The sequence below is a fragment of the Vulpes vulpes genome, chromosome 12 (genome assembly GCF_048418805.1).
Source record: "Vulpes vulpes isolate BD-2025 chromosome 12, VulVul3, whole genome shotgun sequence".
Classification (NCBI taxonomy): Eukaryota; Metazoa; Chordata; class Mammalia; order Carnivora; family Canidae; genus Vulpes; species Vulpes vulpes.
Genome location: NC_132791.1, coordinates 49,135,693 through 49,155,561, shown reverse-complemented (window position 1 = coordinate 49,155,561; position 19,869 = coordinate 49,135,693). Strand labels below are relative to the sequence as shown.

The following is a 19,869-nucleotide window of genomic DNA, read 5'->3' as shown; positions in this document are numbered from 1 at the left end:
GAGTCCCGGGATCGAGTACCGCATCAGGCTCCCTGCATGGAGCCTGCTTCTCCCTCTGCCTGTGTCTCTGCCTCTCTCTCTCTCTCTCTCTATCATAAATAAATAAAAATAAATCTTTAAAAAAAAAAAAAAAAGAACTCAGACCAAAGAAGGAGGAGAGAAGAAAGAGCTCTGAGTTATTCTCAAAACTCCCTAGTGACTCCGGAGGTTACTGGAAATTCTTTGAAAAGAAAGACCCTAAAAGAGAGAGGTACCAGCAGATTCAAAAGGAACCAATAGACTCCATCACTTAGGTCGTAAATGCCACCAAAAAGCAGGGTAACCATGTGTGAGGAAAGACTTGGAGGCAGGAGTGGAAGGCCACTGGCCCAGAACACAGTCCCATCTGTTGGCATTGACTGGGCTGGGGCTTACCTTGGGCAGGCTAACTGGAGTCCTGGGCTTGGTCCTTGGGTTCTTAATCAAGAGCCTCTGATCCAGAGGGAGCAGATGGTATTTCATGGCCTCGATGAGGAAGTCCTTACAGGTGTTGTTATTCTTTATCAAAGCTTCTTCTTCAACTGTCTGGAAGAAATAATCCACAGGTGATCCAGAAGCAGAGCTCAGCCGCATTTCCCAATCTGCCTCCTCAGGCTGGATCATTTCTGTTTTCCCACACCCCTTTATTCCCTGGCCACATCATCTCAGACTCCAAATGAAAGATCACAGGCTTAAAACTCAGTGCCTACCTCCTGCGTTTCAAGAGCACAGTGGAGGTGATTAAGTTCCGACATCAAACAGACCGGGATATAACCTGTGTGTGTTTGTTAGTTCATAGGCTTAAGCGCAATTATGCAAAACAAAGACAATTAGTTGTCCTGAAGGCTTGATCTCATGTTCCTCCTAGTTTGAGTGCCTTTAATGTTTAGGGCAAATGATCGCACATTTGAGAGGAGGAGGAGAGAAAGAGGAAGAGGCAGAATCCATGAGCCAACCTCTGGAGGCATGGAGTAAAACAAGGTGACAATCAGGAAGAATTCATAACCATTTTCTTATAGTGAAAGCTTCAGGGGTAAAACTGGCCAATGAGATGCTCTATAATCGAGTGGTGATGTCAGAGAAGAAAGAATGTCCTGCACCCACGGACTTCATCTTGGACCCTATCTAAGCTGGAACTGTGGCTTCTTCACATACTCCAGAGCTATGGACCCAAGCAGATGCTCAGCAAATATAAGCCAAAAGATGTCATGAGCAAGACCAAGGGTGAAACCATGCTGGTGCTCTGATTCTCAAATCCTGTCCTTTGGCCTACGTCACATTGCTATGCGGTATATCTGTAAGGGGTACTGTGGTCTTCGGAGGCCCCTTCATATGTTCTTTGCTGGAGTGTTTAGGAGCTAGCAGCAGAGATAGATTCCATTCAACAGCTAACAGAGATTGAATGTCTCATGGTTGGGCAGCCCAGTGCTACACTCTGGGAAGAAAAAGATGAACAAGACAAAGGTTCTGACCTTGAAGCACTCAAGTCCAGTTAGAGGAGGAGAAGGGCCTCCCCATCTCAACTACCTCAGCCCTCAAGCTGGTTACGCACAAGGCATGATTGAGCCTCACCTGTAGATAGGAATGGAGATGTGGCCGGGCCATCACCTGCTGGGCAGACATTAGGTAGGAAAAGAAGGATTGGCATGACAGGGCCCCTGTCACCACTGGGCACCTCCTTCCCCAGAAGTGACGCCCAGCACAAAAACAGACATAGATCAATGGAACAGAATAGAGAACCCAGAAGTGGACCCTCAACTTTATGGTCAACTAATATTCGATAAAGGAGCAAAGACTATCCATTGGAAGAAAGACAGTCTCTTCAATAAATGGTGCTGGGAAAATTGGACATCCACATGCAGAAGAATGAAACTAGACCACTCTCTTTCACCATACACAAAGATAAACTCAAAATGGATGAGAGATCTAAATGTGAGACAAGATTCCATCAAAATCCTAGAGGAGAACACAGGCAACACCCTTTTTGAACTCAGCCACAGTAACTTCTTGCAAGATACATCCACGAAGGCAAAAGAAACAAAAGCAAAAATGAACTATTGGGACTTCATCAAGATAAGAAGCTTTTGCACAGCAAAGGATACAGTCAACAAAACTAAAAGACAACCTACAGAATGGGAGAAGATATTTGCAAATGACCTATCAGATAAAGGGCTAGTTTCCAAGATCTATAAAGAACTTATTAAACTCAACAGCAAAGAAACAAACAATCCAATCATGAAATGGGCAAAAGACATGAACAGAAATCTCACAGAGGAAGACAGACATGGCCAACATGCACCTGAGAAAATGCTCTACATCACTTGCCATCAGGGAAATACAAATCAAAACCACAATGAGATACCACCTCACACCAGTGAGAATGGGGAAAATTAACAAGGCAGGAAACAACAAATGTTGGAGAGGATGCGGAGAAAAGGGAACCCTCTTACACTGTTGGTGGGAATGTGAACTGGTGCAGCCACTCTGGAAAACTGTGTGGAGGTTCCTCAAAGAGTTAAAAATAGACCTGCCCTGCGACCCAGCAATTGCACTGCTGGGGATTTACCCCAAAGATGCAGATGCAATGAAACGCCGGGACACCTGCACCCCGATGTTTCTAGCAGCAATGTCCACAATAGCCAAACTGTGGAAGGAGCCTCGGTGTCCATCGAAAGATGAATGGATAAAGAAGATGTGGTTTATGTATACAATGGAATATTACTCAGCCATTAGAAATGACAAATACCCACCATTTGCTTCGACGTGGATGGAACTGGAGTGTATTATGCTGAGTGAAGTAAGTCAATCGGAGAAGGACAAACAGTGTATGTTCTCATTCATTTGGGGAATATAAATAATAGTGAAAGGGAATAGAAGGGAAGGGAGAAGAAATGTGTGGGAAATATCAGAAAGGGAGACAGAACATAAAGACTCCTAACTCTGGGAAATGAACTAGGGGTGGTGGAAGGGGAGGAGGGCGGGGGGTGGGGGTGAATGGGTGACGGGCACTGAGGGGGACACTTGATGGGATGAGCACTGGGTGTCATTCTGTATGTTGGTAAATTGAACACCAATAAAAAATTAATTTATTAAAAAAAAAAGAAGTGTTGCCCAGGAATACTCCATTTTGGGGGAAGGTTTCCCCACTGCCCCACCACCACTGATGGACTGACCCAGGTTGAGACAAATTATAAGCCTTTAGGTCAGTTAAAAAAATTAAAACAGGTGAGAGAGGTTCTCTTTCTTTTTTTTAAGATTTTATTTATTTGAGAAAGAGGGAGACAGAGAGATAGAGTATGAACATAGGCAGGAGTAGAGGAGGAGAGAGAGAGAGACAAGCAGACTCTTCACTAAGCACAGAGCCTGATGCAGGGCTCCATCACATGACCCTGAGATCATGACCTGAGCCAAAACCAAGAGGCAGGCACTCAACCAACTGAGCCACCCAAGCGCCCCAAGAAAGGATATCTTCAAAAACTTGGATGGAAGGTGAAATGCATAAACAGCTACTTCTCCCAAAGAACACATTCAGCTTGAATGAAAATTTCCTTCAGGGAGTTAATACTTCACCATGTAAAGTTTCAAGTTGGGGTGATAAGAAAGTTTAAGAATGGATATAGTGATGGTTGTACAGCATGATGAATACAATTAGTACACTGAATGAACTGCACACTTAAAAATGGTCAAAATGGTAAAGTTTGTGTTATATATACATAATCACAACTTAAAAAAATTTAAATATAGCCTATTACACACTTCTTCAATATTTCAAAATATTTAATAAAGCCTCATAAACATTAGTGGTTTAAAAACAAACAAAAACGCCTTCCCCAGAAATAAGTGCTGGTACAGGTCTGCCCAGGGCTTTCCCTGTGTCCTCAACCACGATCGGCCACCCCTAGCAGGCTGTACTAGTTTGAAACTTCAAAGTTAAATAAGTGTTAATGAAACATCCTCTTCCAGAGATGTTCTGAAAAGAGCCCTTTGAAAAGAGGGGTAGAAGGGTCATGCCCACTACCTCTGACCTCCTTCTCCTCCAGATATAAACCCTACTTTGCCATAATAACTTAAGAACTAGTTTCTAGTATCTTTAAGTTTCAGTTGTGGACACCTGATTGAGGTTATGACTAAGGGTCTCTAAGGCCTCTTTAGTTTTCCCCAGAAACCAGGTCCACAGATTGCCCTTCCTGTGGAAGTGATGCTGTGCTGGAGGCCAGACGTCCGCCTCCACCTTTGGTCCATTTCCCACAGGACAGTAGGAGGTTTGATTCTGACACTGGGAGCTCAGGCCAGTTCAGTCCCTCTGCTTAGAGAACCTTTTCTACAGGAAGGAGACGCTGCCACTAGGGGGCAGTGGTAAACATCCAAACCATAAAACGCCGGGCACAAACAAGGGCTTGTAAACCCTTGCCCCAGTACCTGAGAATAGGACTGGACTGAGGCTCAGAGGTTCAGGGATCATCTCATTGGTCCATTAGACTTATGGTCAACAGGGTCACAAGCCGATGATTTTACAAGCGTTTGTGAAGATACAATGTTCTCCCGCTACTCCCAATAGTGTCCATGATTGTCAAGACGGTAGTAGTATCAGCCAGCATTCGCTCACAGTGTTGCAGCCTTTATATAGATTATCTCATTCTATACCCAAACAATCCTATAAGAGCAGGTGCTGTTTTTACCAGATGAGAAGACAGAGGTTGAGAAAGGTTGAACACTTGCCCAGTGTTAGATGGCTGGGAAGTGACAGAGCTAGGCCACTGAGTTGCTGAACCTTCTCTCTTCTTCTCGCCTCACACCTTCCATTCCTTTCAGAAACTTCTTGGAAATAGATGAGTATTGGCCTGCTGCCTTGCTGTTTTGTTTTGTTCGTATATTTAAGTTTTGCCCTCTGCCTACTTAGAAGAGAATCTACAGCCAATGGATAAACAGACAGTATTAAAGGTGACAGCCTGCTTAGTGGAAGGCAGGTGCTTCAGGGTCAACAGACTTGAATTTGAATCCTGACACTGCCTTCTACTGCCAAATAATCCTCCGCCTCCATAAACCCCAAGGCCTAGACTTGTAAAAAGTCTTGTAACTACTAGGTTATTTGTCTTTGCTTCAGAGGGTTGTAATAAGGATTAAATATTAAATAAGGATTAAATATCACACTGGCACCCCGTAATTCTTAATTTTTCTTTACTTCCTCAGAGGAAGCAATATGTGTGCTAGGCAGCTGTGAAGGAACTGGTTTTTACCTAATCCTGAATAGGGCTCTAAGTTGCTTAGCACAAAAGTAAAGAGAACACAGAAACATGGAAATGACTTATTCTTGCTTAGCTCCCCTACAGTAAAAGTGGCTAACTTCCAGTGAGCATCTAATATGCGCAGCTCCATGCTAAACATCTGTCTTGCATATTTACAACTCCTTTGGTCCTCACAACAATCCTGACGGGGCTCTACTATCATATTTCTTCTTCAAAGAAGAAACTAAGACTTGAAGAAGTTAAATAAAAACTCAAAGCTAACAAGTAGTAGAGTAGGAACTAAACCCTAAGTGTCTTATTCTCAAACCTCATACTACCATCTAATAGAACATTGTATGTCAACTATACTTTAATAATAAAAATGTGGGATCCCTGGGTGGCGCAGCGGTTTGGCGCTTGCCTTTGGCCCAGGGCGCGATCCTGGAGACCCGGGATCGAATCCCACGTCAGGCTCCCAGTGCATGGAGCCTGCTTCTCCCTCTGCCTGTGTCTCTGCCTCTCTCTCTCTCTCTGTGTGACTATCATAAATAAAAAATAAAAAAATCATAAATAAAAAATAAACTATCATAAATAAAAAATAAAAAAATTTTAAAAACTGTTTAAAAAATAATAATAATAAAAATGTAAAAATATAAAAATAAAAACCCTTACACTACCATGCTTCACACTTAAGCCACTGGGTTGGTGCCCTCAACTCATGCAAAAGACCCATAAAACTCCTCAACTAGGGATCCCTGGGTGGCGCAGCGGTTTGGCGCCTGCCTTTGGCCCAGGGCGCGATCCTGGAGACCCGGGATCGAATCCCACATCGGGCTCCCGGTGCATGGAGCCTGCTTCTCCCTCCGCCTGTGTCTCTGCCTCTCTCTCTCTCTCTGTGACTATCATAAATAAATAAATAAATAAAAAGAAAAAAAAAAAAAAAAAAACTCCTCAACTACCCCATACAACCGGGGCTGCCTGCTGCTATTCCCAGAGGCCTGGGGGAGCAGGAAAGCAATTTGTTCTTCATACAGCACTCACCTGGACCAGGTAATCCCTAGGTAAGAGAGGGAGACGGACATGTTCCATCAGTTTTGCCATGTGTTCTAAACGGGTTTCTTTCTCATAATTGATCCATGAAATCACAGCTTCAAATACCTATAAAGAAAATCAACACAGGTAACTGTAGCAGAGATAAGAGCTTTCAAAGAGTTTCCTCAGCCAGAAAAAAAATGTCCAACTTCCAAATCATTCACGAAGGTGGTTAACCTAAGATTCAATAGTTACAATAAAAAAAATGGAAAGATTTTGTCTGTTAGCAGACATCAGAGTAATGGATCACATACACACACATACACACAGGTTATAATAAACCTGCTACCCCAAATAGAGACTCACCGAGGTTCACTGCAAAATAAAAATCAGGTCTCATGGTTATTTAAAGATAGAAATACAGAACAGGAACTCTGAATCAAATTTTATAAAGACTGCTCAGGAAAACCAGAAGCCTTGGGGGGGAAGGCTACCACGCTCCTCACGCAAATCCCTCTCCTTATTCATCTCCTAAGTGCAGTTAATGCAGAATCAAGAGGATAATATCATGTGCGAAAAGCTGGCTGTAAAATGGTGAGTGTGTCACCAAATGACAGAGAGTTTCCTGTCAAAAATTTCTCCTTGGTTTAACCTCTCCCTTGAGAAGAGATTTCATTTGTCTACAAATGAAAATCAGGCTCGGAACCAAGAAGGAGGCTCTCTGGTTTGGATGTGCACCATGCTCAAGAAGAAGTCCAAAATCACACTCTACATGCTACCATATTCACACAGACAGACAAAATCCAATGTTGATAAGGCTGCAGGGATACCAGCACTAGTTCTGGAAATTTAAACACAGATCTTTAAGAGGGGAGGGAAGAATCTGCCAATATCAATCAAGTATTTCAAAGTGCATACTCTTTGAGAAATATCACTTCTAGGACCTAGTCTACAAAAAATACTCACAAAAGTGCTGTTCACAAAAGAATATGTATTCCAGGATGCTTGCTGCAGCATTTTGGTAACAAAATAAAAAGAAGCAACTTAAAGCTCAATAAAGGAGAAATTATTTAACTAGTATACATAGTACGGGATATTTTCTAGTCTTGTATTTTCTAGTCTTGTATCTATTCTAGTTTGATATTAGTAGTTTGTGAGGAATCCTGTAATTTTCATTTGAATGACTTCAGTTCCTGTAGTTTGCATTTGAATGGTGTCAGTTTATGTCCACTTTTCAATTTGACCTAAAGAAGCACTACTAGGTTTTGAGTGTGCCTAAGTGTTTGAGAAGCCTAAAGTCATTAAGATAAAACCTAACATCAAAAAATCAGAAGCCAATAAATTAAAAAAAAAAAAAATTAAAAAAAAAAAATCAGAAGCCAAGTAACTTGTGCAGAAGGAATACACAGAAAACTTGGGGTGGTTTGGTTAGAGTATAATTAGGGGAGGGTGTGCATAAGGTAGATTTTTCTGGTTTTCAGAAATTGTAATTTTTTGATGTGCTATTTCAATTTTTAGTAGCAAATGTGTATGTAGAGGATCTTATTAAAATTGAGACTTATTTGAATCTTAAAAAAAAATTATTTAACTAGTATACATAGTACGGGATATTTTCAACTGGCAAAAATAATAAAATGCCTTCTTGTGCCAGAACCCAAAAAAGTGCTCAAAGATTAAGATGCACACATCAAATGGATACAGAGCCAACAAATGGGGCTTTCATTGCCAATATTTGGGACAAAACATCAAAGAGAACAAGGAAGAAATCAGATTAGTCTTGGTGAAGTGGGATGGGGAATGCCTGGGAAAGCGCCAAAGGAAACTTTTTGGGGGAATGGATATGTTCTATATCTGGACAGGGTGGGATTTACATGTACATATGCATTTGTGAAAACTAATTGGGCTGTATGCGTAGTATCTGTACATTTCACTGTGCATAAGTCATAACTCAATTTAAAACATTCTCAGAAAAAAGAAAACATTCTCAGAGAAAAGAAAAACACAGTAATGGATCATAATACAATGAACAAAAAAGAACCCATGAATCCATAAGGATACTTTTAAACATGTGGGGAGGTTGGGGCTCCTGGTGGCTCAGTGGGTTAAGCATTTGCCTTTGGCTCAGGTCATGACCCCAGGGTTCTGGGATGGAGCCCCAGGTCGGGCTCCCTGCTCAGCGGGGAGTCTGCTTCTCCTTCTCCCTTTGTGTGCTCTCTCTCTCTCTCAAGTAAATAATAAATAAAATCTTAAAAAAATAAATGTGGGAAGGGATCTTCTTCACAGACCAAATGCCAACCAATAAAAGTAGAAAGAATGACAGAAAAACATCATTTTGCAACCATCGATATAATAACTGATTGAACAAAGTTCACCAGTATATGCTCAAATCACTGCGTGAAAAATTGTTGGGGAACAAGATACAGTTTTCAAAGCATCACTCTCAGTTTACTTATGAAATACATGGCAGGGGAGTGGGCAGCCTCTAAATGGGAAAATCTGACAGATATCACTGAACAAGTGACCTAAGTTAGCACCACCAATAATAGGACAAACTTATCTTCCTGACTGTGACATAATGGGAAGGACACAGCATCCTCTAGTTTCTTCCTAAAATGTTTCACTTGAATCTTATAGTGAGGAAACAGACAACTCCATGTTTGGAACATTCTGTAAGACAGCTGGCCTGAATTCTCCAAAACCACTAATATTATAAAAAGAAAGAAAGAAAAAGACAGAGAGTTCTAGATTAAGGGGATTTAGAGACATGGGAACTGAATGCAATGCGTGATCCTTGATTGGATCGTGGATTTAAAAGAAATAGCCATAAAGGACTCTTTTGAGACTGTCAGAAAATTTGAATGCTCACTATGTATTAGCCCATATCATTGTATTAGTGTTAAATTTCTTTGGTGTGATAATGATTTTATGGTTTTAAAAGAAAATTTCCTTGTTCTTAGGAGGTACATACTCAAATGCTAGAGGTAAAATGTTATGATGTCTGCAACTTACTGTCAAATGGCTCAGCAAAATAAAAGATTAAATATGTAAAGAGAGAGAAAATAAGACAAATGAAGCAAAATGTTAACTGGTCAATCTAGGTTAAGAGCATATGAATGTGCATGCCTTCAAGCTTTAATATAGGTTTGAAATTTTTCAAAATGAACAGCAGAGGGGAGAGGAAAAGAAATTTTAAGGGAAAAGGATAAATATGACAACTAAATTTACAATATGGCATAAAGTTGAAAACTAACTCCCAGGGGTAGAAAAAATCTCTAATTTTTCTAACCCTGCATATATTTTTGTGTGTATCGATATGTTAATAATGTTTTCGCCCTTATTTCCTAAATATAAACTTAAGTCAGGCTGGGTATACTCAAAACAGGCAAAGAATCAATCAGAAAGGGAAGGGAGAAAAAAAAAAAGAAAGGGAAGGGAGGAGAAATTAATGGAATGGAAGAGAGAGGAGCAGCCTCTGTGTATAGTTTGTAAAAAAAAAAAAAATAGTCTGTATAGTTTATTAAAAAATCTCAGCTCTGTAAAAAATAACCCCTATGTGCACAAATATAAACACACACACACCATAGAAATCCTCCTTCTCCAGTTCATTTTTTAAGATTATTTGCTCTCACAGAGCTTTATCCCTCACCCTCACAGCACTGGTTTGCGAGTGACTATGTGCTGCTCCAAGTAGCTGTCCACATCCCTAAGAACAGGGCCTTGTCTTACTTAATAGCAAATAATACATACTCTAATATTTTTTGAATGAACGAATGGACACGCGAGTTCAGAATAAGCAATGCAAGGAGGCAGTGGAAGCTGTCCAGGCTGGAGCAAGAAGCAGAGCTGGGGGGGAAGAGGACTGATATCAGAGGCCAGAGGAAACTGGAAACCATGCCAGATTCGTTGGTGAGCAACCACAGTCCCATCCTGCCTCGACACGTGGTTATCCAACAGTCTTCTGCTCCTCATTAGACTGCGAGCTCTTGCAAGGTCAGAAGTGTCCCTCCTCAATACACAACCCCCACCGCCCAGCACAATGCCGGACACAGAGCAGGTGGCTGGCTGACAAAGCTTTGCTCAAGGATGAACCACGAAGTCCTTGAGGAGGTGGGATTTCCTGACAATGCCCTTTCCCGTCAACCAGCTTGGTCTTCATTATAAAAGCTAAAAAGCAAGCCGAGTCCAATGAAGTCGATATTTAACTTATCTTTATTTTTGGCGTGACTTGTCTGACTGGTTCCATTTAGTTGCACTGTTTACCTACTGGGCTGTGAAAGCCACAGCACTCAGCAACAACGGTGACCTTCTGGGCAGCTAGAGCAAGCCATGTGTTTTTTTCATTGAGACTCCATATTAAGACAATAAACAAGCAAATAAACTTTCAACTAGCTTTGGTATTTAAATGTGCCTAAAATCATTCCCACAGCCCCTCCTGTTAAGGGACCAGCCAATGCAAGGCGGTAACGAGTAGGAACAGCAGGAGCTGGTATTTATCGTGTGCCAGGCCCTGCACCACCCTTTGTGGACACTGTCGCCCTGGACTCCCGTGAGAGCCCAATGAACAGATACTCGTAACCCTTGTTAAGTGACTCGCCCAAGCCCAGGGCTACAAAGCAGCAGAGCTGGGGTTCACGCAGACTCCAGGGCCAGCACTCGTGCTCTTATCCACTGTTCTCAGCCGCCTGTTACAGGCCCATAGCAGCGGCTGGCAGACTACAGCCCACAGGCCACATTCAGCCTGCCACCTGTTTTCATAAATAAAATTTTACTGGAACACAGCCATACTCACTCGTTTATACATATTGTCTGTGGCTTTCACACTGCAACAGCACAGTTGAATTGAGACTCTATGGCCCAGAAAGCCTAAAATATTTATTATCTGGTGCTTTATAGGAAGAGGGTCTCAACTCCTAGTCTATGAAATCTAAGCAGAAGCCCTGTAGCTTCAGTCACAGGACAGCATGATGTGTACTCAGATGAAAACACTTTTTATGGATCCCACGATGAAATCAGCTGCCACAAGGCATGCTTAGAGTTTTACTTTTAAACAAAGAAAAGAGCATAACTTCCTTACTGCTTCATATTCCAAAGCCAATCTCTTGAGGGCTACAAGGTTGCTAGGTGGAAAAAGGATAGAGAAAATCGAATTTCATAGTTCTTGGCTCCCCATGCTTCCAATGTAAGCACAAGCCTTGGCCGGAACACCAGATGAAGGTGAACCCCCTACACCACCTCTCTGGTGAGGCAGGCAGCCAGGCACACTGTACCTGGACCTGTGAATAGAATGGGGAGCACTGGGACATCAGCCTGCTTTCAAAATGTGTTCTGAAAATCAAGAAGGGGACTTCGGTTAAAAATAGGCAGGGCAGTGACATGGCAAGGGAAAAGGTCCAGTTGAGGATGATTCAGAGCAAAGCATAGGATGGAGGAAAAGAAGCCAATTTTGACAAGATCAGGGAAAAAAACTAGTTTTTTTTCCAAAACATGGACTTAATTTGTTAAAGATTTGAGAAATGCTGATTTTAAGAACAGCAGACACAGTACTATGCATTTTACATGCATGATGCCATTTAACTCATCCAAAAATCCTGTGAAATACATATCATTGTTCACATTTTATAGATGTGAAACAACCTCAGAGAGCTTACTATCCGAGGTCATACTGCCAGGAAATAGTGGATCTGGGATGTGAACCCACCTCTAACTCCAAAACCCAAGTTCTAACATTGTGCAATATTACATCTCAGAGGCACAATAAGCTGGAAAACCTGGGCAGACCAATGACTTGGGAAACTACATTCCAACAACCATAATCATAATTAAACACACACACACACACACACATACACACGTGCTCTTAGGACATTCCCCTGCTAGATACTCTTCCTTCCCAGGGATTGAGCCAATAGCATCCAAGCATTCACTGCCAGGATTTTTTTTTTTTTTTTTAAGATTTTATTTATTCATGAGAAACACAGAGAGAGAGAGGCAGAGACAGGCAGAGGGAGAAGCAGGCTCCATTTAGGGAGCCTGATATGGGACTCGATCCCAGGTCTCCAGGATCAGGCCCTGGGCCTAAGGTGGTGCTAAACTGCTGAGCCACCCGGGCTGCCCACTGCCAGGATTTTCAATCAAGAAGACAGCACTACTAGAAAAGAATGCTTGTCATTTCTTAAACTGAAGCTTAGCAGGACTTTTGTGAATTATACTCCTGCTTTGCTGTCCTACGCCCACATCAGAGACTGTTGGGAACAGTGAGGTCCTGGATGGAGCTGGAGCTCATTGTGCAAGTTCCTTCCCATCTTGGTGTTTAGTGACATTACACTGGTAGTTTGAAATCAGCCTTGATGGAAGTATTTACACCATGGAAATTAGCAAATGAATCAGCAAACAAATCAGAGCTTTCAAAAGTTTTTTTGCAGAACCAGTTGTTAAACATTTACTAGCATAACACTGGCTGGGAGATTTCCTGGTCTGAAAGCTCCCCTGACTATAGAAAACCTACTCAGCTGCACTCATCTTTCTGACAGTCCCATCATCCTAAGATTTTATAGGGCACTTAACAGCTCCTTTGTGTAGTTGCTTCATCTCAGACTCACAAGAGCCCTGGGAAGCAGCCAGAGTCACTCATATAAGAGAAAAGCAAGGCAGACAGTGGGGAAATGGTCTGCCCAAACATTACACAGCTAATTGGTAATAGAGCTGAAATGAGAACCACTGGTTTTCATTCCACTCTTTGTCCATAACACATTTCATTCACAGTTTGTAACTCTATATTTCTGTACATATTTGATAAAACCTATTTATTTCTGTATATTTTTAATAAAATCTATCTCCCTCATGTGACTTTAAGTTCCACAAAGGCAGGGATCTTATGTTGATCTGTTCACCAATGTCTCTCATGTGAATAACATGCTATCAGCCACATAGTACTCAATAAATATATACTGAGAAAATGAATATGTTAGTCAAAGTGAGAATGACTGAGTGTATGGTTCTCCTCCTAGGACAGCATATTGCCAAATATGTGACTTCATATAAACAACAAAAGTGATGACAAAACTAAAACGGTGGTATTGCCTTGCTGGGAATTGTTCAGCCTTCCGCTACTGCCTATGTAGGATAAAGACACCCAGTCTGATTCTGTGAAGGAGAAGGACTGAAGCACCGTGGTTTGAGAGGAATGCCTGCAAACTGAAAGACTATTTCAAGGCACTAATCCTGCAAATGAATGGAGTGTGACACAGGGATTGAGAATGCCTTGCAGTCAATATGGCAGATGGAGCAGAGTTGGAAAGAATCTTCCCCTACAGCTCCAAACACGTAAAAAGTGACATATTAGCAAAAAATAAAGCTTTGAGTCGTAGTAAAAAGAAAGAGGGAAGTGCCTGGGTGCTTTAAATGAGAAGGAAAGCAAGTCTGACAGCTGAATGGAAGCTAAGGCCATTACTAGGTAGAATGGCGTCTGGATCAGGAAGCTGGTGTCTTATCAGGGAGAATGTCTATGCCACAGGCTCCCCGTGGACAGCATTATTCACCTGCTGTCCCATATACTGGGACTAGATGAACTCCATCCATCTGCGAGGGAAAGGGGGGCGGGGAGCTCACCATCTCCTGGAGGTGGGGAAGTTAAAAACCATATCTTCATGAAATCAGAACCCCAGGCTCACACCACATACAGATCTGGGGTCTGATGTGACATTATCCAGATAGCGCAGAGGATACTCAAGACAAAAAGGAATATAGAAACAGTTTCTAAACCAGTAAACCTGCCCTAGAGTGCCCTAGGGCACTTCCACAGCCCAGGGCAACCCAGACTCCCATGGACAAAACATCTTCTGAAGATGGTCTCATTATCAAAAATTATATATCACTAATGGAAAGAACTGCAAAAAAAGGAAAATCAACAGGTAAAATAAATGACAGAATATTTAGGGCAACCAAAGAAAATCAGCCTCAAGACTATTCTCCATCATGTGGTCCTCAGAATATCAGGGGCAGCAGACATTCTGTAGTAAAAGAGGTTCTGGGAGTAAATGAGCCTGGAGCATGTACCACACATACATACCCCCACATCTCCTTGAGCCATTTATAAAGCTCATTAACATATAAAAGCTCTGACGACCTTCAGTTTCTTAACCTGGTTCCCAGGTTTAGCCACTGTCTCCTAAATGTGTCAGACTTGAGAGTATCTCATAAACACTGAAGCTTTATGGCACACAGTGGAGTAAATACTGACCTACAGAAAAAAAAAAGTCCTCACCCCCCAACCTATTCCATTTCCAGCCTCTTCTCCCACCACCCCTACCAAAGACCCTGGGCTCTCATCACATTGCTTACCACTCCCCCAAGTAAAATAAGGTATTCCAAACTTCTACGTCTATAGTCCTATGATCCCTTCAACCGTGATGGCTTTCCAAAATCCTCTTATTCTCTGATTTTTAGCTCAAATATTCCCTTTTTTTATGAGGTCTTCCCCACCTAACAATAAAATACTCGAGAGTGCTTTCCTTGAACTTTGACTACAGGCAACTACTTCTCTCAGCCACATAAGGATATATGCTTTGTATCCAGACTGCAAGCTCTTAATGGTCCTGAGTGTCACTCACTTCCGTCTCCCCTCAGGGTGTGCGCATGTGTTCGTAGAGAGCAGAGGCCTGGCAGGCAGATGCAGTTAGCTTCATATTACAAAGCTATTTATTGTCAAAGCACATTAGTTTCCTCCTCTGCAAAATCTCTGACTTGGGACTTTGTGGAGAAAGAGAAATGATCTGCCGAATAGCATGCTGGGCAAAAGAAATCACATGCAAAGCAGACACACCCCGGCATTTCATTTATGTAAGGTTAAAAAGTTGGCAAAACTAATCCATGAGAAGTTAGAATGGGTAGTTATGCTTCTTGGGGTGGGAGGCAGTGATGGGAAAAGGGTTCTATTTCTTGATGTATGTGCTAGGTAGGAGGGTATTTCACTTTGCAGAAAGTTGACCTGCACACTTTTTATTTGTTCATGTCCCTGTGAACTTACTTCAATACAAATGTCACTTTGGGGGAAAAAAAATGATGTGTGAAATATACCTGGAGAATGGTGGCCAATCAAGGGAGATTTTTGGTCATAGTGCTGTGCTATTCTGCTCCTAGATGCTTACCGAATTGCACTTTCCAAAGGAGGATAGTAAAAGGAGTAATGCTGTGACCAGGGACCAGGCCAGATGGCTGTTTGCAAGCTGAAAAGCTGGCAACTCTGACTACTGACCTCATAGTAAGGTGGGGCTTCCAACAGCTCAGGCAAGGCAGCAGGATGCACCTGCTCAATCACTGGATGATACCTGGGCAGCAAGCACTCAAATCTAAACCAGTAGCCAAGGAGCTCCAGCCAGCATCCTCCACCCATCACTGGCTGGAAAGGCTAAGAGTTCAGACAGGAGAGCATGCAATATCAATGATTCTGGGAGACAAGGACCCAATCCCTTTCAGAAGATACCAGTATTTGGCTTCTAATTACAGGCTTAGGAGGCAACAGCACATTAAATAGTAATCTTACAGAAAATAAGCAGTAGTGCTCATTATAACACACACCTGACACTATAATTTTTTAAGAGACCTAACCAATGTCTTCCTGACTTGTGTCTAAACTGTGGGCCATTTCCCCATTACTACTCACTCTGAAAACTTCAACAGTGTTTCAAAAGAAGGGCGCAGAATTCTTGAGTAGTAGAAACATAAATACCAGCTAAGAAAGCAAAGATTCAGAAGTCTATTAACCAGCAATTCAGTGGCAAACCTGCACTACAACTTGAGAGTCATCACTCTTCTCCTTAGAGTGGGTCTGTCCTGGAGGGTTGCTTAGTCTGCCCACCCCTGGGTCACAGAAGCTGTCCATGGTGAGGGCCAAACTCTGGGTCTCAAAGATGAACACACTAAACAGACAATCTGCTCACCGGCAGAGCTGTGACCCAAGACACCTCCTCTGTGGAAGAAACAGGAGAATGTGAAGGGCTTACTCTGGTGTGCCTCTGCTCTACCATTGGGAAGGGGAGATGGTCAGGGATCATAGTGGGGAGGGGTCCTACCCAAAGGACTCATGATTCTGTAACTCCTCCCAGGTCCTTTTGTCCTCTCTCAAATAACAGGAATTTTAAAACTGAAACTACACGAAGGAAAAACAGGAGAGAAAATGGCAGGGATCCATGTCTCCTCTGACCTCTAGTTCCCACTTTTGTCCTTATTCTCTGGAAAAATGTGAAAATTTATTCCCATAACCTCAGCTGGCTCGGGACAGCGTCCAGCACCAGGCTGCCCATTCACTCCCTCAGGGCATATCTGTTCAGCACCCTCCACAGAACCACCAGGGACTTTGTGTCAGGAACTGTGCATGACACAAAGATGGTGAAGGCACCCTCATAGTCCTTAAAGAGCTTGAGGCTAGTGGAGAACATAAGGCCTGGGCAATGGCAAGTGGTGTTGGAGGAAGATCAGTATCTGAGCCCTGGGAGAAGTCCAGACGGGTCCAAGAGGGCTGAGAACGTTGGGGAGCAAGAGGCTACTCCCAATCTGCCCCTGCTAGGCACCAAGCTGAGGTCACACAACCATCCAGACTAACTCAGGCTCTAGAAAATGCCTCATTTGTCCCCTTGAGAAATGCCCCCAGTCAACAGTGAGCAGTAGTAAGAATAGCAGAAGTATAGTGGCAGTAATAATAATAGCAGCAATAATCATATATTACAGGAATGAACACTTCTTGGGGGCTAAGGACTTTTTACGTGTCATCTGATTTCATCCTCAGAACAACTCCATAAGATAGATATACTCTACTCTCATTATCCACCTTTTACATATGAGAAAACTAAGATGTAGAGAAGTTCTCTTATTCATTCGATAAATTGTTTTTTTTAATGTGTCTACCATAAAAAAAAAAATGTGCCTACCATGAACCTGATACCAATACCACTCTGACCATAAGTGACCATAAGACAGAAAAATCCATGACTGTATATGGTGCATACTTTCTAGTGGGAGACAGATAACTGGCCCAAAGTCACTCAGCCCAGTAAAGCAGTGGACACTGTATTGGAACTCAGCCACTCCACACACAGAACCTCTACTTTCAAACTCCTTGACAAGCAAACTGCCTGGGCCTAGCCACAGCCACAGCCACTTATAATCCTCATTACTAAAATACCATATTTCCTCCCTGTTAAGATGCTTGGCTTTTTCACATTTTAATATCTGAAATCTGGCTGCATTTTTAAATATATGTTGAAAGAAATCTGTGGGCTGTAGGAAATGAAGTCATAATGGAGCTGATTTGCTGTTCAAGTATGGATTTAGCTGAATATATATACGATTATTTGTGCAGTTTAGTTTTCTGCAGATTTTGTTTTTTGTATTTCGTTTTGTTTTTAATGTAGGCTCCACACTCAGCGTGAAGCCCAATGAAGGGCCTGAACGCATGACCCTGAGACTGAAACCCAAGCTAAGATCAAGATCAAATGCTTAACTGACTGAGCCACCCAGGTGCCCCAGCAAATATTAACATTAAATGAAGTTCAATTTTGGCTTAAATTAAGATCCATGATATTACTTCAAATATATTCCAATAAATTCACTACAATGCAATATTGAAAGAAAAGGCTATTGTACATACAAGAGATTACCTGTTATGAAATATAACTAAGGGAAGTGGAAATCACCAAATCTCTTGGAACATATCACAAAATTTTCAAAGCCTAAAGAACTAGCAGCCAAACAACCAACATCTAATTGTCAAAAGCTTCCAGCAATTTGTAATCAATTAAGGGGAAATAAAACTAGAAATAGAAAACTCAGGCCAAATCCCACTGTTCTTTGATAAGCCTCAAAATTATACTGTCAATCTTAGCAGTGTCAGGCTGGCTCAGCTGGTAGAGCATGTGACTCTTGATCTTGGGGTTGTGAGTTAAAGCATGGGTTCAGAGGTTACTTAAAAATACAGCTTTAAAAAAAAGAAAACTATATACTGCCAATCTTAAAGGTATCCAAGGGATCAAAATCATCAGTAATCTACTTTATGGAAAGCACCACATAACTCTGAAGTTACAAATAATTTGAACGTGAAAAATACCTACATTCTAAACACCAATTACACATAGCAAGCAACTCCTGTGTAAGCATATGAATGAATGAGAGCCACTAAAGACCTAAGCATGTAGATTTAATATCAGGCTTCTTGGGATCCCTGGGTGGCGCAGCGGTTTAACGCCTGCCTTTGGCCCAGGGCGTGATCCTGGAGACGGGGGATCGAATCCCACATCAGGCTCCCGGTGCATGGAGCCTGCTTCTCCCTCTGCCTGTGTCTCTGCCTCTCTCTCTCTGTGACTATCATAAATAAATAAAAAATTTTTTAAAAAAATTTAATATCAGGCTTCTTTGCTTATGGAAAGATGCAATAACTCCATGGCTTATTCTCCATTATCAGCAGCAAAACTGATACCATTTACCATTGTCAGTGGTGCCTCAAAACAGAGGAGTATGGTAATGACAATGACAGCTGCCATTTATTAACACCTGCTGAACACTACATTTGATTTTTCACACCCAGTATCTGTGATCCTCCTAACTCTATAAGGGAGGTACTAGTATGCCCATATTACATGGAAGAAAATGAAGGATCAAAGAGACCAGTGACTTCTGAAAACCACGGAGCCAGTAAGCATTAAGTCCAGCATGGAAACAGGCCTTCCTGAGTTCAAAGCCCCAGTGGTTTCCAGAGCACAAAAACGCCTCTCCCTACTACTAACAACCTGCCTCCACCACCACCCTGACACAGCAAGCACAGATAAGCCCTCACCTGAAGAATCCTTACTATGATCTCAGAGTGGGATGGGCCACCAGGAGTTAAAGGTAGCAGGGCTTCCCACCTCAACCCAAATACCCACAAGGTTGATGCGAATCATGCTGCTTAGACGGCTTTTTACATTTCTTCAGACTATACCTGAGGACACACTCAAGCAGGGCCCAAACTGGCCAACAGTACCAACAACTGCACGGTCAACCAACTAACTAGTTCATTCCTTCAAATTGTGCCAATTTGGTAGCACAATCCAGAGGAGACATTAAACAGGCTTGACAAGAAGTGAGCAAGTCTTTGCTGCTGAGGCCGGGAAAGGAAGGGGCCCATGGCCTAGCCAGAGGCATTCTTTATCCCGTAGGTGATACCTCACATCAGTTAATGGAAGAAGGAGGCTCTTTGGGCCTAAGGGACAATCCAGCTTGTTGGGCCAGTCACCTTCTGGAAATCCCTCTGAATTCTTGGGGCAGCCCATGATTCCAATCAACAACTGCTTTACTTCTTCTTTTTTTTTTCCAACCACTTTACTTCTTGATCAAACTTTTGCAGGACGACAGGCAGGGGCTTGTGATTCTACCCTATTCTCTAGATATGTGGCTTTGGACACTCATCTCCAATGTAAGAACCTTCTCAAAGGCTTTTCCTTAAATATTTCCTCAGAAAAGGACTTCAAGCTTGTACACTAGGCGTGGACTAAGACAATCCAAGAAGCACTTATTGAGCATCTCTGAGGATGCAGAGAATAACAAGATGTGGCTGCTACCAACA

The 19,869-nt window shown here is 42.3% G+C and overlaps 1 protein-coding gene across 17 annotated transcripts in view; it reads right to left on the bottom strand.

Annotated features, from left to right (window-relative positions):
* The window catches only part of KLHL3 (kelch like family member 3), a 271,050-nt gene that overhangs the window by 35,493 nt on the left and 215,688 nt on the right, over positions 1–19,869 (bottom strand). For all 17 annotated transcript variants that reach the window (XM_072728520.1, XM_072728519.1, XM_072728521.1 and 14 more), the window contains 2 exons: positions 6,285–6,401; positions 415–564 (listed from right to left, as the gene is read on the bottom strand). In XM_072728520.1, the coding sequence (XP_072584621.1) occupies positions 415–564; positions 6,285–6,401 (267 nt within the window). The remainder of the gene's footprint in view (positions 1–414; positions 565–6,284; positions 6,402–19,869) is intronic.